This window comes from Leucopleurus acutus (genome assembly GCF_964270905.1).
Source record: "Leucopleurus acutus genome assembly, chromosome: 10".
In the NCBI taxonomy this organism is placed as follows: Eukaryota; Metazoa; Chordata; class Mammalia; order Artiodactyla; family Delphinidae; genus Leucopleurus; species Leucopleurus acutus.
Window position 1 is genome coordinate 37,484,687 of NC_139153.1, and position 23,778 is coordinate 37,508,464.

The window sequence follows — 23,778 nt, forward strand, 5'->3', positions numbered from 1 at the left end:
AAGAAGAAACATGCAACCCTGTAGACTTTGGTAAAGGGAGGCCAGGGCTGCCACAGACCTCAATGAGTGAACCAGTAAGCTGATGTCCCCAAGCTGAAAAAAAGACTTACCATGGGTCATCATCCTATGCACTCAACCACCAAAAAATACCAAAGGGCCGTCTCACCAGTCAGTGACTGAGTCAGAGAATCATGAGTGTCCCAGACATTCTGTTACTGCTCACCTTCCATGGCTTGGTGTAGCCCCTCCTGGCCCTATTACCATTCTGGATTCCCTATGGTCTATTTCATATTAATGTCAGATTCTAGAACAACATGGAGCTGGAAACTAATGTTTCCCAAGAGATAACAGAGCACAGGGGTTCAGTATAGACACTGAAGCCAGACTGCTGGGGTGTGAACACCAACTCTACCCCTTATTATAACCTTTCTGTTCCTCAATTATAAAAAGGGAATAACAACTGTAGTGTTATTCCTCAGTCTCAGAGGGTTGTGGTGATGATTATATGAGATAGCCTAGATAAAGCGCTAAGACAATGCCTGGCACACAGTAAACATTGTATAAAACAGCTGCTGCTTTTACTATGACTACCACTATTCCAGGTACAAAGAATGGGTTTGGTTTCTTTTCTTCTTTCTTTCCTACAATAACTCTACAAGGTAAGTTTTGCTCCCTTCATTCTAAATATGATAAACTGGGACTTCCCTGGTGGCTCAGTGGTTAAGAATCTGCCTGCCAATACAGGTGACACGGGTTCGAGCCCTGGTCCGGGAAGATCCCACATGCCGTGGAACAACTAAGCCCATGCACCACAACTACTGAAGCCCGCGTGCCACAACTACTGAAGCCTGTGCGCCTAGAGGCCATGCTCCGCAACAAGAGAAGCCACCGCAATGAGAAGCCCACGTACCACAACGAAGAGTAGCCTCGCTTGCTGCAACTAAAGAAAGCCTGTGCACAGCAACGAAGACCCAAAGCAGCCAAAAATAAATAAATAAATTTTAAAAATAAATAAATATGATAAACTGAAGCCCTAAAAAGTTAAAAAGACTTGCCTATGGGTATACAGGAAATAAGCAGGAAAACAGGAGCAGACGGTTATGAGAATAAGCTTTGTAGTCAGGCAATCCTGGTGTTAAATCCTGGCTTTGTCACTTACTAGCTCTATGTTCATGGGTTCAACTTCTCTGAGCCATAGTTCCTACGTGTGTAAATGAGGATGTAAATAGCTCTCTCATGGAAAATATTATTCTTTAAACCCTGGTCTGCCAAACTCCATACTCCCACAACCACATTCAACAGTCTGGCAGCGCACAAAGCTCTGGAGCTTGGTCAGCCATGCCAGGTAGCAGTATTTATTTGTATGGAGAACTCAAACTTCAGTTATATATCCTAACCAAAGATCAGAAATAAGAAAGCAAAGGGAGAAGCAGAAATGACATATGAAAACAGCATTTTGTTGTTACAAAATGAGTGTTTCTTACACGCACACACCCCTCCACATTCTAAACCTTTCCACTTGAGACTGTCGCAAACCAGACACTGTTCCCTCTCCCATCCCCTGCTTTTAGTTTAGCCTAACATACATTTGAGCATCTGCTATGTATCAGGCCCTGTGCCAAGGCACAATGGAATGGTCCACGTGGGGAAACATGTGTATACGTATACAGTGGAATGCCTAACAGCAATAACACTTGGGGAAAGGACACAATCTAGTCTTGCCTATCACTGGTTATGGGGGCGCTTCCTCGGGAAAGGTGAGACTTGGGTTTAATCTAACAGAATGGGTAGGCACCAGCTAGAAAAGGAAGGAAAAAAAGAACATTCTAGACAGATAGAGGAGCATAAGCAAAAGGAATATTCTAAACAAGGTGGAATGGTTAGGAAAGTACATGCAGTTCAATATTGGCTAAAATGAACTAAGCAAAATAGCAGCACGAGTGGCCTTCCAACCCAACAACCACTTCCCTGTCTCTTCCCAGGAGCCCCTTGTCCAAGGATAACTTAGGTACAGACCAGAGGTATAGGCCAAGTTTCTTGGTTGCTGGCACAGAAGTCAATCCCTGTTCCAGGGAAGACTAATTCCAAGGCCTTTTATTCCTAGCATTCTATATCCCATTGCCTGGTGTTTGGGTAGGGAGGGGAAGCTAATGTGGCCATTGTAAAAACTGGGTGGAGGGAGATGGTGGGTGTGGACCTGTGTGCATGCACACACACACACTCACATGTGAATGCCCAGGTTGATTCACTCCCCTGAAGCAGCACTGGAAGCATCTTCCTTGACTCTTACACGGAGAGACCACTAAAGATTTCAGGTAGATAACCTTTGCTTTTTGAACAGCAAAGGGGAAATGGTCAAGGGAGGCACCAAAGAATGTTCATGACGGGACACTGCAATATCATTAACAGGAGCAAGAGGTTAAAACATCACAATCCCCTCTCCATTACCACTAGGTCCACAGCAGGCATTTTATAAAAAGGCCTCCTAAAGACAGCAGAGTCCAGGGTGGTTAAGTGGCCTTGGCTCATGGATGTGTTCCACCTGCTGAGGAGACAAGGTGCCATCGCTCCTGTGTCCAGTCAAACATGAGAACTAAAAGAGAAGCTCCAAAGTAGAACTGCAAGTCTGGCTAGTTGTCTTCCCAAATTCACTACCCTCCTTAAACAGTCCTCTCTCATTTCCATCTGAAGCCCTATAGGAGGAAAGCTCAGCAACTCTTGGTCTTCCTTAAAGACTATCATTCCTTCAGGCCTCCCACTCCTCCAAAGAGCTAATACTTCCATAGCATTGTCATATAGTACTATTGTCACCTTCCTCCTAACTCACAGCCCTGAATTCTTCCCTCCTAATTGGGAGGCCATCAAATTTTTCCTCCCAAAGGAATAGATGGCTAGACAGCAGGCTCAGGGCTGTGTTGGCACACTTCAACTTGGTGTTTTGCTGGGTCCCTTGACCTGGTTAGATAATGACCTTTGATGGTCTCCTGGCCTTAAGGCCTTTTGTTTTGTTTCTATTTCACAAGCAAATTTATTGAGTAACCACTTGGAGGAACACCTGGAGGCAAGGCTACAGAGTAGGCAGAACAGAGTCAGAGTATAGACGGCAGGCCTTGAATGTCGGTCTAAAGGGTTTGAACTTGATCTGTTGGGCAGTGGGAACTTGTTGCCAACTATTGTATTTATTTCTTCTGGTTTCTACCTTGCAGAGTGGGCTGTTCCTGGGAGGAGGAAGAACAAAACCTGATAGTCTTTGAATGTCACAAATTCACTATCAGACATTCCAACTTGTGAGGCTTGGCTGTGAATTTCTGTCTGGCATGGGTTGAATGTAGCCAAGCACAGTAGTAATTTTTAAATGATCAAACAGTATATACAATTCTCATGCACACTGAGTTCAGACACAGGTTTCCCCTTTCCTTTATATACAGGATACAGGTCTAAATCAGCTCCTTACCACCTAGCATTCTTTGAATCCTTAGCTTCTGTGTTCAACAACTACTATTTGCTTGTTAAAGGGGCTTTAGTTTACGATGTGCTAATATTTAAAATTTGTTGTCATGTAAGTCAGTGTTTTACAAGTGCCTCATTACTGCTTCATAATGCTTACGGTGAAGTTTCTGGTTTCTACATAACATTATAATATACACTACATCTTAAACTATTCTTAATAATACAACTGCTATTTCCCTAAGTCAAAATATAACTTCTCACTGTGCTCTTTTGCACCTTCTGAATATTGAACCATGTGAATTTACAACCTAACCGAAATAATTAATTTAACTTTCAAAAAATAGCCCACCCCAAAATTCTAGAGTATAAGCCACCAAAAGTCACTGAGGAAAAAAGATTAAAGATTCAACAAGGAGGTAGAGACATGTGCTTTGACAAAGGAAAATTAGTGTCTGCATGGTTTAAAAGTCAGTGACTACTACCACCCAAGTTCAGGATCATGGAATCAGACCTGGTGGCAGACACCTCTGAACTTTCTCCCTCATGCAAGCCAGCTGTGAGCAGTGATCACCAGAGTTATATAAACACCAATGAACACTTACATAAGCTTCTCAGGAACAAGTTATGAACACCATCACAACAAATATGATAGTCAAATGAGTAGCTTTGAAAAAACAAAACCTACATTTCATTCATTAGTGGTATAAGGTACAAACACTTCCAGGGCCCTTTCTTCAGCTATTCCATTTCTTCTTCCTCCTCAATCTCATCTATATAAACAAAGATCAGTGGATTCCAAGTCTTACCATGCACCTCCCGATGCGATGTGGTAGAATATGTGCACGACAACCTATGATGTATGTGTGTCAAAACACTCAACCTGGGCTTCCCTGGTGCCGATGCAGGGGACATGGGTTTGTGCCCCGGTCCAGGAGGATTCCACATGCCGTGGAACGGCTAGGCCCGTGAGCCATGGCCGCTGAGCCTGCGCGTCCGGAGCCTGTGCTCCGCAACGGGAGAGGTCACAGCAGTGAGAGGCCCGTGTACAGCAAAAAATAAAAAAAATAAAAAAATAAAATAAAATAAAATAAAACACTGAACCTGAACCTGAACACACCTTGATATCTCATTCCCAGTTTGCAAAAATACAGGGAACAAAGGACTATGTTAAACTTGATAAACAAGACCATAGGGGTACAATCAGCAAAGTCTAGAAATGTGTGAAACTGCAGAACAAGTGAATCCTTTTCTTCTATAAATAAGTTGCAAGGAGAAAAAGAAAACGAAAAAGAGGTAGGTTATATCTTAGCTGTACTTAAAAAGCTTATATGCTAAAGAGATTTAAAAGACAAATCAACTAAATGTAGACCTTGTAGGGATTTTAATAAATTAACAGTAAAAATATTTTTTAAAGATAATCAGGGATTATCTGGATATTTTATGATATAAGGAATTATTGATTTTAAAAAATTAGGTATGATAAAGGTATGATGTTTGTTTCATTTTGTTTGTGTGTTTGTTTTTTAGGGACTTTATATATTAGAGAACAGATTAAATACACTCTGAAGTTTTTATAGATAAAATCTTATAAGGAACTAGTACTTCCAAATAACCCAAGATTGTGGGGGAACAGATGAAACAAGACTAGCCCTGTATTTATAATGACTGAAAAGAGTACTGGGAACACAAGGTTCATTTTACATTTTTTAAAACCATGTCTCGGGCTTCCCTGGTGGCGCAGTGGTTGAGAGTCCGCCTGCCAATGCAGGGGACTTGGGTTCGTGCCCCGGTCCGGGAAGATCCCACATGCCGCAGAGCGGCTAGGCCCGTGAGCCATGGCCGCTGAGCCTGTGTGTCCGGAGCCTGTGCTCTGCAACGGGACAGGCCACAAACAGTGAGAGGCCTGCATAACGCAAAACAAAAGAAAACAAAACAACAAAACTATGTCTATTTTTTTATTATGTTTGAGATTTTCCAGAATAAAAAATTTACAGTTTTTTTTAACTTTAGAAGTTTTAATGGAAAATAAAATGTAACAGGCACTAACCTCTAAACTATTTAGGTCTCAACTTTTCCACATTTGGTAATATACATTTATTTTATACTGGTAATCAACAAATACACATCATTTTGTGTTCTACTTTTTTTTTTTTTTTTTTGCAGTACACGGGCCTCTCCCTGTTGTGGCCTCTCCCGTTGTGGAGCACACGCTCTGGAAGCACAGGCTCAGCGGCCATGGCTCACGGGTCTAGCCGCTCCGCGGCATGTGGGATCTTCCCGGACCGGGGCACGAACCCGTGTTCCCTGCATTGGCAGGCGGACTCTCAACCACTGCGCCACCAGGGAAGCCCTTGTGTTCTACTTTTAATCACTTGTTTTATATATAAATATTTCTTTGATATAGTCCACATGTCATTTTAATGCAAGCTAACAGCATACCACAGAATATTTTGTCATTCCCCTGCAGCTGGGCATTTGGGCTGTACTTTATTTTTCATTCACATCTATACTGGCATAAGCACCCTTGTACGAATTATTTTTCCTTTTGATTTACATATCTGTGGTATAATCCACTACAGCTGGGGAAATGAGCAAAGAGTATTAATGTTCAGGGATTGGCAAGCTTTTTCTATAAAGAGTCAGAGAGTAAATACTTTAGATTTTGTGGGCCATAAGGTCTCTGTTGCAACTACTTAACTTTGCTGTTGTAGCTCAAAAGCAACCATACATAAACAAATGAGTGAATGAGTGCAGCTCTGTTCCAGTAAAACTTTATTTACAAAAACAGGCAGAAACAATCCTGAAAACGAACAAAGGTGGAGGACTCACAATTCCTGATTTCAAAACTTGCAACAAAGCTACAGTAATCAAAACAGTGTGATACTGGCATAAATAGAGATATATAGATCAATGCAATAGAATAGAGCCCAGAAATAAACTCTCACATATATGGCCAAAATGATTTTCAACAAAACTGCCAATACCATTCTATAGGAAAAGGGCAGTTACTTTGCCAAATGGTACCAGGAAGCTGGATATCCACATGCAGAAAAATGAAACTGGACCCTTACCATATACAAAAATTAACTAAAATGGATCAAAGACCTAACTGTAAAGCCTAAAACTATGAAACTCTTAGAAGAAAAACATAGGGGGAAAACTTCATGACATTGGATTTGGCAATGATTTCTTAGATATGACACCAAAGGCATAGGCAATAAAAGAGAAACAAACAAACAAACAAACAAACTGGACTTCATGAAAACTTTAAAATTTTGCACATCAAAAGACACTATGAACAGGGCTTCCCTGGTGGTGCAGTAGTTAAGAATCCGCCTGCCAGGTTCGAGCCCTGGTCCAGGAAGATCCCACATGCCATGGAGCAATTAAGCCCATGTGCCACAACTACTGAGCCTGCACTCTAGAGCCTGCAGGCCACATCTACTGAAGCCCGTGCACCTAGAGCCCATGCTCTGCAACAAAAGAAGCCACCACAATGAGAAGCCTGCGCCACGCAACGAAGAGTAGCCCCCACTCGCCGCAACTAGAGAAAGCCTGTGCAGCATGAAGACCCAACGCAGCCAAAATAAATAAATTAAAAAAAAAAGAGATGGAAACAACCTAAGTGTCCATCATCGGATGAATGGATAAAGAAGATGTGGCACATATATACAATGGAATATTACTCAGCCATAAAAAGAGACGAAATTGAGCTATTTGTAATGAGGTGGATAGACCTAGAGTCTGTCATACAGAGTGAAGTAAGTCAGAAAGAGAGAGACAAATACCGTATGCTAACACATATATATGGAATTTAAAAAAAAATGTCATGAAAAACCTAGGGGTGAAACAGGAATAAAGACACAGACTTACTAGAGAATGGACTTGAGGCTATGGGGAGGGGGAAGGGTAAACGGTGACAAAGCGATAAAGAGACATGGACATATATACACTACCAAACGTAAGGTAGATAGCTAGTGGGAAGCAGCCGCATAGCACAGGGAGATCAGCTCGGTGCTTTGTGACCGCCTGGAGGGGTGGGATAGGGAGGGTGGGAGGGAGGGAGACGCAAGCGGGAAGAGATATGGGAATATATGTATATATATAACTGATTCATTTTGTTGTGAAGCTGAAACTAACATACCATTGTAAAGCAATTATACTCCAATAAAGATGTTAAAAAAAAAAAAAAAAAAGACACTGTGAACAGAGTGAAATGGCAACACATAGAATTTGCAAATTATATATTTATTAAGAGATTAATACCCAGAACACAAAGAGACCTCTTAAAACTCAATAACAAAAGAAAAAACTGATTAAAAAATGGGCAAAGGATATGAACAGTCATTTCCCCAAAGAAGATATACGAATGGCCAAAAAGCACATGACAAGATGTTCGGCATCACTAATCATTAGTGAACTGTAAATCAAAACTACAATAACATACCATCTCACACCCATTAGGATAGCTACTATTAAAAACACAAGTGTTAGCAAGGATGTGGAGAAATTAGAAACCTTATGCACTGTTGGTGGGAATGTAAAATGGTACAGCTGCTGTGGAAAACAGTATGGCAAGTCCTCAAAAAATTAAACATAGAATTACCATATGATCTAGCCATTCCACTCCTAGATATACACTCAAAAGAACTGAAAGTAGGATCTCAAAGAAATATTTATACATTCACGTTCACAGCAGCCCAAGTACCCACAGACAGAGGAAAGGACAAGCAAAATGTGATATATACATACAATGGAATATTATTCCTTACAAAAGGAAGGAAATTCTGACACATGCTACCACATGGATAAATCAGGACATTATGTTAAGTGAAATAAGCCAGTCACAAAAAAACAAATACTATATGACTCCACTTATATGAGGTACTTACAGTAGTTAAAATCATAGAGACAGAATGTAGAATCGTGGTTCTCAAGGTTCGCAAGGGCTGGGGGGAGAAGGGAATGGGGAGTAATTGTATAATGGGTACAGAGTTTCAGAATGGGATGATGAAAACATTTTGGTGATAGACAGTGGTGATGGTTGCAACAACAATGTGAATGTACTTAATGCCACAGTATTGTACACTTAAAAATAGCTAAAATGCTAAATTTTATGTTACATATATTTTACCACACACGCAGAGTTGACTTAGTTGTTATGCTAAGTTAAAGTTAGACACAAAAGGCAGCATATTGTATGATTCCATTTACAGAAATGCACAGAACAGGTACATCTATACAGACAGAAAGTAGGACAGTGGTTGCCAAGGGCTGAGGGAGAGGATAATAGGAGTGTCTGCTTACAGGTAACAGGGTTTCTTTTTGGGGTGGTGAGGATGTTCTGATATTAGAAAGTGGAGATGGTTGCACAACCTTGTGAATATACTAAAAACCACTGAATTGTATACTTTAAAGTGGTGAATTATATCTCAAAAAAACACACACACTTTTTTTTTTTTAATGTTGGCTTGGTGCTTCTGCTTCCAGCTAAGACGGAATAGCGTGAGGCAAACCAAAGGTGGCACCAAGAACAGCTAGGAACATGTTAGCAAATTTAAACAAACAACAAAACTCTTTTGAAGGCATTGAAGAGATGCTGAGACAACCAGGAGTTGAAGGGACAAGATTCCAGAGGCGGAGAATGCTGCGCAACCATGAAAAAGAATGAAATCTTGCCATTTGTTGCAACATGGATCGACCTGGCGGGTATAAGTGAAATAAGTCAGAGAAAAACAAATACCATATTTCACTTGTATGTGGAATCTAAAAAACAAAACAGGAACAAACAAAATGAAACAGAAATAGACTCATAGATACAGAGAATAAACTGGTGGTTGTCAGAGGGGGTATGGGGAGACAGAGGAAATAGGCGAAGGGGATTAAGAGGTACAAACTTCCAGCTATAAAATAAATAAGTCATGGGGATGTAATGTACATGTATAGGGAATATAGTCAATAATACTGTAACAATTTTGTATGGTGATGGATGGTAGCTGGTCTCACTGTGGTGAGGGGCACCTGGAACTCTCACGTACTACTGACAGGAGTGTGAAGAGGTACAGTCATGTTGGAAAACATTTTGGCAGTTTCTTATAAAGTTAAACATACACCTACCATATGACCCAGTAATTCACGTATTGATATTTTAGCTAAAAGAAATGAAAACAGGGACTTCCCTGGTGGTCCAGCGGTAAAGAATCCACCTTCCAATGCAGGGGACACGGATTCGATCTCTGGTTGGGGAACTAAGATCCCACATGCCGTGGGGCAACTAAGTCCACATGCCACAACTACTGAGCTTGCGTGCCTCAACGAGAGAGCGCTCTGGACCCTGTGCACCACAACTACAGAACTCACGTGCCCTGGAGCCCGCACATCACAGCTAGAGAGAAGCCTGCATGCCACAACAAGAGAGAAGCCTGTGCACAGCAACAAAGACCTGATGCAGCCAAAAAAATAAAATAAATAAAAATAAAATAAAATAAATGAAAAACATAACTCTAATTTTTTTAAAAAATCAACTTTACAGGAATGTTCAGAGCAGGTTCATTCATAAGATTAAATGTCCACCAACAGATAAATGTATAAACAAGGGGTAATATATTCATGCAATTGGAATACTACTCAGCAATAAAAAAGAACAAACTATGATCATATGCAACAATACATATGAATCTCACAGACATTATGCTGAGCAAGAGGCCAAAGACAAAAGAATATGTATTGTATAATTCCATGTATATAAAATGCTAGAACAGGCAAAGCTAACCTACAATGACAGAAATCAGTTCAGTGGTTGCCTGGAAAATTGACTACAAACGGGCATGAGAGAACTTTCTGGGAAAATGGATATTTTCTGTATCTTGATTAGGGTGATGATAACATGGGTACATACATTTGTCAACAATCATCGACCTGCACTGGTAAAAAAATGTGAACTTTATGTAAATTATATAATAAAGTTGATTTTTAAAAATCGTGTGATATTTGTAAGTTATTCTTAAAAACAAATTCATAGCCTTAAATTAATGTCAAAAAGTAACAGAGAGTGGTCCAGAGGTTAAGACTCCATGATCCCAATATAGGGGGCACAGGTTCAATCCCTGTTCGGGGAACTAAGATCCCGCATGAGGCAAAGGGCAGCAAAAAAACAAAAGCAAAAAAAACCAGACAGTGGGGCTTCCCTGGTGGCGCAGTGGTTGAGAGTCCGCCTGCCGATGCAGGGGACACGGGTTCGTGCTCCGGTCCGGGAAGATCCCACATGCCGCGGAGCGGCTGGGCCCGTGAGCCATGGCCGCTGAGCCTGCGCGTCCCAGAGCCTGTGCTCCCCAACAGGAGAGGCCCGCGTACCGCAAAAAAAAAACAACAAAAAAACAGAGAGTGAAAATCAATGATGTAAATAAATTTTCTTTTCAAAAAATTATAAAAAGAACAGGAAACTAAACCCAAAGAAAGCAGTAGGAAGAAAACAATAAAAAGCAGAGGAAAACATACTTTAAAGAGCAAAAGCAAAACCATAAGTTGATTCTTTGAAGCATAGATGCTACATCCTCAGAGAGCCTTACCACCACTGCCACAACCAACACACTGGCTAAAATAGGCCCTTCCTCCCAACCCCTGGGGCTTATTCCCTTTCTTTATTATTTACAGGGTTCTTATCAAGAACCTCTCCTTTTAGACTGTAGCTCCTTGAAGGCAGGGATTCTTTCCGTCTCATTCTCCACTATATCCCTCAAGCCTAACAAAAATGCCAGCTGTCTAACAGATGCTCAATAAATATACGTTGAATTTTTCAAAATGAGCTTGTTTCTATTAAAAAAAACTGCCACTAGAGAAAAACACATATGAATAAAAAATCCACTGAAGTATACCAGTTCCTATTCAGTATGTTTATGTTCAATATCTTCAATATATCATCATTTATGAGCGCATATTGATGTTCTCTGTGGACCGAGCTTTCCCTGACTCAATATATGTCATGACAAGCCAATATATTTGCCAATAAGCCTTAAAAAGTTAAAAACTCACACAAACCAAAATGTGATTCACCTTCAAAATAGTCATAGAAGCCAGTTTGAGAGGGAAAAAAATTCTCATCATAGTTGCTCCTTGGGAAGAAATAACTCTTCACAGCATTAATGCTAAAAGTCACTAGAGAATTCTAAATTAAACACATCTTTTAAAGTGAGATCTGAGAGCAAGGGGACCGATATCACTCTAACTAACTTATTAAACAACCTAAGACATGAAGAAAAGAAAGGGCCAGGCTTTCCACTTAGCTCTCACAGGGCTGGGGAACAACTGCAAATCATTTGTAAAAGATACCAAGACTGCACAGGGGTTCTCAATCTTGGCCCTGCAGACATTTGGGATTGGGTAATCCTTTGTTGTCGGAGGCTCTCCTGTATATCGTAGGGTGTTCAGCAGCATCCCAGCCCCCCCCATCTACTAGATTCTAGTAGCATCTTCCCAGTTGTGACAACCAAAAATGTCTCTATACATTGCCAAAGGTCTCCCTGGGGGCAAAATCAATCCCTGTAGAGAACCACTGCTTATAGCACAATCAAGGCCAAAATACTCAAGAAACAGTCATTTGTAAACACAACTACACCTCTTTTCAGCCCATCTGAAATTCTAGCCCTCTGCTGCAGACAGATTTAATTTTGACTCTGCTCAGCATGATGATGAAGATTTCTGGCCATCTCTGCAACAACAGGCAAGAATTACCAAGTTCTCAGCAAATCAGCCACAAGGTAGGAACTTCTGAGCAAAGGAAAAAAGACAGACTAAGGCTGAAATGTTGAAATATTCTAGTTTAATTTCTGAATAAGATATAAAGAAATGAGAGAAAATGTAAAGTGAATACTTGGCTTCACTAAAATCTTACAGACAAGGTAATGTCTAGAATAATTTCACAAAATCAAAATTTTAAAAATCCAAATTAAGCCCAAAGATGCTGATGAAAACCACACCCCAATCTTTAAAATATGCCTTTCCTATGTCCTCTCACTTTTTCACTCATGAAATAAAAGACTATCAAACAATGTGAAAGATTGCTTAAACTGACTAAAATGAAATTACAGATTTTTTTTTACAATAAAGAGCACTGTGAGCAACGTTAAGAAATAAGCTACAGACTAGATGCTATTAACAATATAAATAGTAAAGGATTAGTATATCCAGAATATGAACACTTACAAATATGAACACTTAAATATGAAAAACATCATCACCACAAATAGCCAAAACTGACATCGTTACTTCAGAAATTTGAGCTGGTTCTTGAAGTGTTTCCTAGCTTTCTCTAATCACTCAACTTTATTATTCCATCAGTCATAAGAAAACATCCACTATCATCCTTAACATGGTTTTATGCCATGGTTTTATGCCAGACATGAATGGTTTTATGGTTTTATGCCAAACATGAATACTGAATCACCTACTCAGCTTGATTTCCCCCATTCCTTCTATCCCCCAGAATTCCACAAGCAACCCCACACCTAGCCATCATCATGCATTAAGGAAGAGAAATCTTACTGCTGCCCAAGGAACAGAAGGTGGAGAAAGAGCCAACTCCTATCTGGAAATGACTGCAGTTCACTGAGAAACAACACACCACCCAAGGCACCTGGTGACTGTGGCACCTGGCAACCTGCAACCAGCTTCCTGGTGGGGAGAGCCCTTCCTTCTACACTCTGCCAAGGGACTAAAGAGACAACAGGCTGGTCACTGTTTCCTCAAGAGTTCTCCAAGGGTCTCTCAACTCCCTAGTAATGTGTGTTTTTTTTTAAAGAAATGGGCTAGGGGATTTCCCTGGTGGCACAGTGGTTAAGAATCTGCCTGCCAATGCAGGGGACACAGGTTCGAGCCCTGGTCTGGGAAGATCCCACATGCTGCGGAGCAACTAAGCCCGTGCACCACAACTACTAAGCCTATGCTCTAGAGCCCATGAGCCACAACTACTAAAGCCTGCACACCTAGAGCCCGTGCTCTGCAACAAGAGAAGCCACCACAATGAGAAGCCCGCGCACCACAACGAAGAGTAGCCCTTGCTCGCTGCAACTAGAGAAAGCCTGCGTGCAGCAACAAAGACCCAACACAGCAAAAAATAAAAATAAATAAATAAAAATTTAAAAATAAATAAACAGATCTTTTAAAAAAACTGGGCTAGGCATAAAAAAGAATGAAATTTTGCTATTTGCAACAACATGGATGCACCTGGAAGGTATAATGCTTAGTGAAATAAGTCAGACAGAGAAAGACTAACACTATATATTATCACTTATATGTGGAATATAAAAGAACCTACTGAATATAACAAAAAAGAAACAAAAACAGATATAGAGAACTAACTAGTGGTTACTAGGAGGGAGAGACAAGAAGGGAGGGGCAAGATAGGGGTAGGGGATTAAGAGGTACAAGCCTCTTATATAAAATAAATAAGCTACAAGAATATATTGTACAGTACAGGAAATATAGCCAATATTTTATAATAACTATAAATGGAGTATAATCTATAAAATTTTTGAGTCACTGTGTTGTATACCTGAAACTAATATAATACTGCAAATCAACTACATCTCTATTAAAAAAAAGAAATAGGCTAGGGATATGAATGGGAAGACAGAAGCAATGAAATATTTTTTGCTTGTTTCCCAAAGTATGAGTGATCCAAATATGGGAGAAATAAAAATAGATTAAAAACTCAAGCAAATTATTCCTAGAAACTTCAGAATCACTAAAGAGCTAGTGCTTTCACCACCTGCCATTCAGCACTACAGGGAGTAAAGTGGTACCGGATGCTGCAACTGCTTGAGAGAGGTGTCGGGGCTGGCGCTAGTTCAAGGGCCATGTCAATCTATGCTGGGCTTCCTGCTCTTCTTGAGGGCTCCAACTGGCAGCCTCTCTCAGGCTAGAATTAACAGGACCTCTGCACCCGCAAAGGGAAGATTTTAAGAGAGGAATGAAGAGAACAAGCCTGCTTGCAGCTTCGGGGGATTGTAGCCCTTCCCTCTGGAGCTCAGGCAAGTAAAGCCCCATACTCTCCCACCTGAAAATCCATTTTAAATGGTGATGGAAGCACAGAATAACATACAAATCTTTGCAAAACACGCAAACTTCACTAGGGCCCCATGTAAGGGTGTCCACAACAAGCAAGAGGAAACTAGGAGGGCACAAATGCTGTCCCTTTTAAGAGGGGATGGGGAAAGAGTAACACCAACAGCTCAAATTCTGCTGCTTTTATTTAAGAAAGGACTTGGGTACACACACTAAGGTGATAGTCTTCCAAAATTGGTTACTGTTGTATCTGTTAACCTAAGAGAGTAGAAGACAGTAACACTGGTCCTATGAACAAACAAAAGCATGCTAGTAACCTGTATGGGGGGGGGGGAATCAACACAACTCAGTTTATTTTTTCTGATGAATGCTTTGAAGCACTGAAGCTACGACCACAAAACACACACACACACACACACACACACACACACACACACACACACACACACACACAATTCCCAGGAGGATTCAGTAGTTGAGAAAGGGCTGTACACAAAGACTAGGGTTTCACAAGCAGAGCATCAGATATCATTCTGGGAAAGCACAGGAGGCAAGAGAGAAGAAAGATACCTCCAGCACAACATTTCCTCCACAAAATGCATTCACATATAACTGAAACAGTTAAATGATCCCTTCAGACTCTTACTGAGGATAAGAATTTCTGATTTGAGAGCAGAAAACAAGGTAGGTTGAGGAGCAGATGCCGTGGAGGGCAGGGCTCAATTATCAGTTCCCATACCCCAGAGAGCATCATTTAAAATCATGCCTTGGCAAAATAATAAACGATTGCATGTCACCGACCTCCTGAATTGTCTCATTAATTGAAACCTTAAATGTTAACTCTATGAATGCAAAAGGCTGGAGAGTAAATTCTGGTCAGAGAAAGACAGGTAAAGCCCTTTCTGACTGACCACATTAGATATAAAACAAATCTTTTCCTTAGGGCCACAGAAAATGCAAAGAAAATATGCATCTATCTGAGAGCACACTGCGTCTTTGCTTCTGGATTAAAAGAGTGGCTGGAACGTAAGTACAACATTTCTAAGCTGGAAGAGCATTCAGCAGTGGCTCTACCAGGACCTTACATTCCAGAGGGAAACTTTATAGACCTCTACCATATATGATCACCATCAAGGAGAAAACCTCTCATCTCCTCATGTTCAATCACAAATTCTGTGCCTGAAGAAATTACCTAAATATCCCACTCTACTTCTCTCCATACCACTGTACTACCTGGTCTGGATTCTGGCACAAGCCTCCAAAGGGTCACCCTGCCGCCTTCTGATGACTCCCCCTCCAATCCATGCTGCTTGCTGCAGAAAGAGAGCTTTCTGAATCTGATCATGTCACAGTCTCCACCCACCCAGGATCTTCTAAAATACCTTAAAATGTTCCTTCTACCCTTAGGATAAAATCTAAAATGCTTAAGGCTTTTTCTGATTGCTAGTATCCAGCCTTCCTTCTGACCAGCAAGTACCTCCCTCCAACCACCTGCACCGACACACCTTCCACTCCCTGCTCTCTAGCCTCAAAAGCACAGTGCTCTCAAGGTCTCTAGGCCTTGGCTGAGGCTGTGTCCGTCTTTCCCCATTTCTTCATCTAACAGTTATGTTTTAGATTCTAATGACAATTCTAACCTATACTCTCTTTTGGGTCTCTGCTTAAAGGTTAGCGTCCAGAAAGCCCTCTCTAGGTTTCTTCCTTTTTATTTTAGTATGTGCCCAACTGCTAAGCTGTAGTGCCTATCAATATAGCTGCAGAGAGAAAATTAATAGCTGCTGCTGTCTCTCTTGGTATGCTGTTTAGGGAACTTCATTCAAACCTGGCACATTATGCTTCTGTATTCTATATTGGACCAAAGATTATTTGAAGACTTCAGAAGATGGTTAAAACAATACTGAAAAACCTTCTCTTCAGGAGGGTTGCTGGGTAACTCCAAAGTCAGGGCAGGCACAGCAATTGGGGAATAGCTGTAGTCCCAGCACAGGTCTGTGGTGAGCCCTGCTAGATATGGACCCTACCCCATGCCCAGTCACGCCCAAGTCCATCCAAAACTGCTCTAGTCACTAGCTCTGCTCCCAAAAGCACTGGGGCCCAGCTCACCAGCAATGCTTGTTATCCTTCAGCTAGATTTATTCATGTTACAAATATTACCCATTCAGTCCTCGAAACAGCCCTATTAAGTAGATGATACTACATATATTCCCATTTTACAGATGAAAAAATTTGTTTCACAAAGCTATAAGCAGTAAAGACAGGATTTGAACTCAGGTGGTTGATCTGGCTCCAGAGTCCATGCTCTTAGCCACCACCCTGCACAATCTCTCCTCTACTCCCATTTCGCTGAAAGTTATGAGGGAAGAAAATAGAGTTCAGAAACAGAACCACATAAGTACTGTGCCTTCGTTTACAACAAAGGGTAAAACAAAAAGGTAATGCAGAATACTGGATCAATTAGATAATCATATTGGTGGAGGTGGGGGGGTGATGAAGCTTGACCCCTACCTCACACCACACAAAAATCAATTCCAGGGCTTCCCTGGTGGTGCAGTGGTTGAGAGTCCGCCTGCCGATGCAGGGGACACGGGTTTGTGCCCTGGTCCGGGAGGATTCCACATGCCATGGAGCAGCTGGGCCCGTGAGCCACGGCCGCTGAGCCTGCGTGTCCGGAGCCTGTGCTCCGCAGCGGGAGAGGCCACAGCAGTGAGAGGCCCGCGTACCGCAAAAAAAAAAAAAAAAAAAAAATCAATTCCAGATGGATCCTAGACCTAAATGTGAAGGTAAAACATTAAAGCTTCTAGAAGATAACAGGGGAATATCTTCATGACCTTGAGGTAGACAAATATTTCTTAAACAAAGCCCAAAAAGCACTAAACATAAAGGGAAAAAAAATGATAAATTTGACTTCATTAAAATTAAAACATCTATAGATCATCAAAAATACAATCTAAAAAAGATTATAAAACTGCAAAAAATACACAACTAAGAGAGTGAAAAATCAAGCAATATAAATGGGAAAGCTGTGTGTGTGTGTGTGTGTGTGTGTGTGTGTGTGTGTGTGTGTGTGTGTGTGTGTGTGTGTATTAAAAAGATTCACATCCAGATATACAGAATTCCTATAAATCAATAAGAAATTTGTGGAAGAAAGAAAAATGGTCAAAAACATGAGTTCAGGCACTTCACAAAAGTGAAAATGATCATAAACATGTGGAAAAGAGCTCACCTTAAGTAATTAGGGAAATACGAATTAAAACCACAATCAGATACTCCCACTCCCTGGATTGTTGGGAAGGAATGTTAAAGGCCCTACAATTCACTCTGGGGACTTCCCTGGTGTTCCAGTGATTAAAAATCCACGTTCCAATTCAGGGGACACAGGTTCCATTCCTGGTTGGGGAACTAAGATCCCACATGCCACGGGGCAACTAAGCCCGTGCACTGCAACTACTGAGCCCACATGCCTCAACTAAAGAGCCTGCATCCTGCAAACTACAGAGCCCACGTGCTCTGGAGTGCACGTGCCACAACTAGAGAGAGGCCTGCACACTGCAATTAAGAGCCCGCGTACCACAACGAAAGATCCTGCATGCTGCAACAAAGATCCCACGTGCCGCAACTAAGACCCGATGCAGCCAAAAAAGATAAATAAAATAAAATGTAACATGTATTAAAAAAGAAAAGTCACTCTGAACAACTGGGTCAATGTCTGACATGCTCTTCTGATGCAGGTTTATAAAACAATCTTCAGCCCCCAGCGCACCCAAACTCTCTGTCCCTTTGTTTCCCTAACCCTAGCACACAGAAAAGGAGGACAGGAACAATTATCAAAATCAGCACTACTTCATTTCTAACATGGAGGTCACCCTAAACTCTGACATACACTATTCTGAAAAATCAGTCCAACAACAGATATTCAAGTTGTCTCAGGAAAAAGTGACACAAGTTTCTGGGGAAGAGGAGAAGGAAGAGAGAAATACAGAATAAAAAGAAAAAGATTTGGCTTGAGGGAGTTCCTGCAGTCCAGTGGTTGGGACTCCACATTTCCACTGCAGGGGGCATGGGTTTGATCTGGGAACTAAGATCCCGCATGCTGTGTGGCGCAGCCAAAAAAAAAAAAAAAAGATCTGGCTTGAATCTGTAATTTAAGGAATGCTGCTTGTCCTCTATGTTGAGAACAAAATGCTGAAATGCAATAGAATGCTATTAACACTGTCTTGCCTGTCTTAGTGCATTCGGTCACAGGTCTAACTGCTTCCCCCGGCTGATTCATAGCCCTTTTGTTTTGGTGATTCCTTTTTGTTCCTAAAAACATGCCCATTCTTCCCTGTCTTCATCCAGAACAAGAGAACAACAGATCTAGAATTCAGGTTGCAGACTTTTCATTTTGTGGAAAAAACCCTAAAGGCTCATCAAGGACTTGCCCAAGATCACAAAATTTAGATGAAGATGGTTGCCTTGTCTTGTGGGGTGTTCCTCTCTCTATCATACACTAAAGTGCTTAGGCAAAGGCTTTCCCAGACCACAGTTACAGCTTGGCTTTAGCCAGTGTGGACTGCCCCCAATCTCTCCTGCACCATCAATTTCTCCCTCCCTACCTGATCAGTCCCACTGGCAAAAAGTTAAAAAGATAAAACCTGTTTTCCACCTGTTCTTCTTTGAGTCCCTATCATTGCACTGAAATTGATCAAGGCCACCAAGGACCCCCACACTGCTAAATCCAACGGTCAATTCTTAGTCCTCATACTACCAGGACTATTGGTTGCCTTTAACTAACACAGTTGATCACTTCCTCCTTGAAATGATTTTTTTTTCCTACCTGGCTTCCATAACACTTTTCTCTTGGGTCTCCTATTACCTCAGTGACCATTTCTTCCCAATCTTCTTTCCTAGATCATCCTCATTCCTTCCCCACCTCTGCGGCCAAGTGCTTAGTTGTTCAGACCACTTCTCTTTAATTTCTCTTATTCCTGGAATAATCTTATCCTGTCCTGTGATTTAAGTACCATTCATATACAGATATATCCCACTTTTTAACCTCCAATGTAGAGTTGTCCCGTGAACTTCAATTTGATAGTCAACTGCCCTCTGGACATCTCAACTTGGAGGCATAAGACATGTCAAACTTAACATGTCTTCAAAACCGAACTCCTCTCTGTCCCCAATCTGTACCTCTGCCCTCATCTTCCTAAGCTTAGAAAATGGCATCTTCAAGTTGTTCAATAAAAACTTGGAATCCATCCTTACCTTCCCTCTTACTCTGACACAATCTGTATCTCTTTCATTAACAAATTCTATTGGCTCCATCTTCAAAACATATCCAGAATCCAACTACTTCTACCACCTCCACCAAGCCACCATCCCTCCTGCCTGGAATTTTACAGTATCCTCCTAATTGACCTGCCTGCTTTTGCCCTCAGCTCCTTCACAGCCTGTTCCTTACATATCAGCCAGTGTGATCTTTCCTCCGTTTAAACCCTCTAATGGCTCCCACCTCACAGAATAAGACCCCACACAGTCTGACCCCACGGCCTCTCTTCTACCACCCTCAGCCTGGTACACTGCTTCAGCTACCCTGGCTCCTTGCTGTTTTCTCCACACACCAAGAAAGCTCCTGCCTTTGGATCTTTGCTCTTGTTATCCTATCTGCCTGGAATGCTCTTTCTCTAGATAACCACCAGACTAGCTCCCTTATTTCCTCCATGGCTCAACTCAAAAGTCACCTAATCAAGTAAAGTCTTTCTTGACCAGTCGACATAAAAAAGCATCATCCCACATTCATACCTTACCCAGTTCCCCTTTCTTCATAGCACTTAACACCTTCTGACATACCGGTTATGTACTTATTTATCATCTGTCTCAACCTACTAAAATGAAAATCCCATGAGGAGAGGCATTTTTATCCCCTGCTGTATTCCCAATGCCCATGACCATGCCTAGCCAAAGAGTAGAAGCTCAATAAATATTACTGAATTACTGAATGCATTCCTTTCCCTTGCCACTCTCACATACTGTATTGTTCTCCTGGTGCCCCATGCTCTTTTTGAGACCTGCCATTCTTTTAGGCACTAATACTGGGCTACATAGCTTTTTATGCAAATTTGACTCCTAACAGACTCTGTTAGGTACCTTTCTAACAAGACCTTGATTTCAGATAATGAATGTGACCAAGTCTACTCTGATAGTCTTGTAAATAAACGGTGGTCTATGGGCTGGAGAATAGTCACTTGGATTCACGGATAGATGACTAATCTGATTTGCTGGATGTTAATGGTTCATCTAAAGGGAGGTCTCTAGCAAAACATAAACAGGTTCTATTCTTAGTTCTGATTCCATTGTCCCCCATGACTTGGATAGCCAATAGAGATGACAGAATCTGTTATCCAAGCAAAATAAAAGCACATGTCAATACAAAGGCTTATACATGAATGTTCATAGTGGCTTTATTTGTATTAACAAAACAAAAGAAAAAAAGGAACTCCCCCCTCAAAAGAAAGAAACCCAGGGAATGGATAAACAAATTGGGGTATACCTATACAATAGAATACTACTCAGCAATGAAGACGAATGAACAATTGATATATACATGTGGATGAATCTTTTTTTTTTATACATTTATTTATTTTGGGCTTCATTGGGTCTTCATTGCTGCTTGCAGGCTTTCTCTAGTTGTGGCGAGCAGGGGCTACTCTTCATTGCAGTGCGCGTGCTTCTCATTGTGGTGGCTTCTCTTGTTGCGGAGCACAGACTCTAGGCACGCGGGCTTCAGTAGTTGTGGTGTACGGGCTCTAGAGCGCAGGCTCAGTAGTTGTGGTGCACGGGCTTAGTTGCTCCATGGCATGTGGGATCTTCCTGGACCAGGGCTCGAACCTGTGTCCCCTGCGTTGGCAGGCGGATTCTTAACCACTGTGCCACCAGGGAAGTCCCACACATGGATGAATCTTAAAATAATTATGCCGAGTGAAAGAAGTCAGACTCCCAGAAAGAGAATGAATATACTATATGGCTCCATTTATATAAAAATTCTAGAAGACATAAACTAATCAAGGGCAGAAAGCAGAACAGTGATTTCCGAGGGACAGTCCCCTACTGGAGAACCGGGAAAACAGCAGAGAAATCAGCACAGGTAATGAAGTAAAAAAATACCAGAGGAAAAGAAGTGGGACATCTGGCTTTTCCTTGCAAACTCCATAAGAATAAGGGTAGCAGACTTCCCTGGTGGCGTAGTGGTTAAGAATCCACCCGCGAATACAGGGAACACAGGCTCAATCCCTGGTCCGGGAAGATCCCACATGCCAGGGAGCAACTAAGTCGGTGCACCACAACTACTAAGCCTGTGCTCTAGAGCCTGCGTGCCACAACTACTGAAGCCCGCACGCCTAGAGTCCGTGCTCCGCAACAAGAAAGCCACCACAATGAGAAGCCCGCGCACCGCAACGCAGAGTAGCCCCCGCTCGCCACAACTAGAGAAAGCCCGTACGCAGCAACAAAGACCCAACGCAGACAAAAATAAATAAAATAAATAAATTTATTTTTAAAAAAAAGAACCATGAGAGGCAAGCAAGACAGTCTGATGATATACCCTCACATCACTATCTTCTGTTATTTCTACTCATTCTACTATATAGATGGGAACTGCAGAACTAGCTGTGGGGAGACTCCAGCTGAACAAGCTGGCAGTGGATAGTAGAAGATGCTGTTGTGGGGGGTCGGGGAGTGAAATGGTAATTTCCTGCCAGAGGTAAACTGGAAATGGGGCAGAGACCTCTAGACAGTTTAAATGACAGAAAATTGATCCCTGAACCATATGGCAGCTGTTAGGATGAATGAGAACTGAAGACAGTAACATCAGCAAACGAAGAGGACAGATGCTCATTCTCCTGGAATCTGGAGAATGGCAGGAATGCATCTTCCTAGGCTCCTGAAGATCCAAGCAACGACAATCTAGTGCAATGTTCTGGTATAAAACTGAATATTGGTGTGTTATAAAAAGACAAAAACTTTATTCCTAGGTCAACAGGAAGCTTACAAACAACCAAATCCTATGCCATGAAAGGTTAGAATTAATTGAGAAGCTGTGTGGCTGGCCAGATGACCTAACATTAGACTAATGATGAAAAGGAAAAGTCCAATGCCACTTCAGCAAGTTGGGGACAAAGGAAGGGTGAGCCAAGCAAACCAAATAGGAGCCCAGAAGGGGTCCACCAGCTACAGAGGGGCAGTTCTCTCCCAGTAGGAGCAATTTATAGTCACTTGAAGTAGCTAGGAGGCAGAGCAGCCCTGCAGGAGATGCAATAAGCTTTCTGGAGTTGTGAACCCATCTAATAATCTCTCCTCAGATAACTTCCTCATCTTCACAGAAGCAGGATTGTGAATGTAACTTAGGAAACTCACAGACCACTCACGGTTATCCTCACACCCATCTGTGGCCACCTGATGGGTCCGTGACCACCAGACCACCTCTTTGTCTCACCACAGGAACTCTGCCACTGACTCCCTCCATGACTTGAACAAGCATGCTCCAGTCTCAAATCTTTAGACCTAAGTCTGCACATCATCAAAGACAAGGTGAATACTAAAGGTCCTTCCAGCACTAAAGTTAGGCTTATATAGAGGAACAACAAATTATTTCCTGGGGAAGAGCATATGAGTTCATTGTTGCTATGTTCCAGTCTTTGCCTTCTCATGATGGATGATGACCTAAGAAATCCAACTGCCAACACCAAGTTGTCTCAGCAAAAATTCTATTAGAATAAAGATAAGGCAACCTCTGTCACTCACTAGAGTCACTCACCATCCAGCAGGTCTTCCTCGTCACCCCTGCCATGCTCCTCCACTGCCACCTCCTCCTCCTCCTCCTCCTCCTCTTCCGCATCCTCCAGCTCCACGTCTGGGTCCAGGTCTGGATCGCTCCCTGAGGCGGATTCGTCTGACATGGCTCCCAGAGGTCCTCAGTGGACATTACCGTCTCATGGTCCACTGCAGGGATCCTAGGAGGAGCACAAGAGGCATCAGAATCACCAAAGGCTTCACTTAGGAGCATGAATTTTTCAAAGAGAAAATGTCAAGGATGAATTCCCTGGGAGCTTTTCTAAGCAGGTCAGCTAACCATACCCAAATCTCAACCTTCCCCACAAGGGCACTGGCCGTAAGACATATTTTGGTGACTCTCTGCCCAGCTCAAGCTTCTCTTAGCTGCTTCTTTGGTCCCTTTAAGATATTTTCTTGCCCAAACGCCCTATATACCTCAGAATTCCCATTTGTTCGTTC

At 41.9% G+C, this 23,778-nt stretch overlaps 1 protein-coding gene across 3 annotated transcripts in view; it reads right to left on the minus strand.

Annotated features, from left to right (window-relative positions):
- RAD54L2 (RAD54 like 2) overlaps positions 1 to 23,778 on the minus strand; it is an 88,225-nt gene that overhangs the window by 26,651 nt on the left and 37,796 nt on the right. For 2 of the 3 annotated variants that reach the window (XM_082848224.1, XM_082848225.1), the window contains exon 2: positions 23,303 to 23,498. In XM_082848224.1, the coding sequence (XP_082704350.1) occupies positions 23,303 to 23,444 (142 nt within the window). In that variant the 5' untranslated portion in view covers positions 23,445 to 23,498. Of the gene's footprint in view, positions 1 to 23,302; positions 23,559 to 23,778 lie in introns of those variants that run through there. The other variant, XM_082848226.1, reaches the window with a different exon arrangement.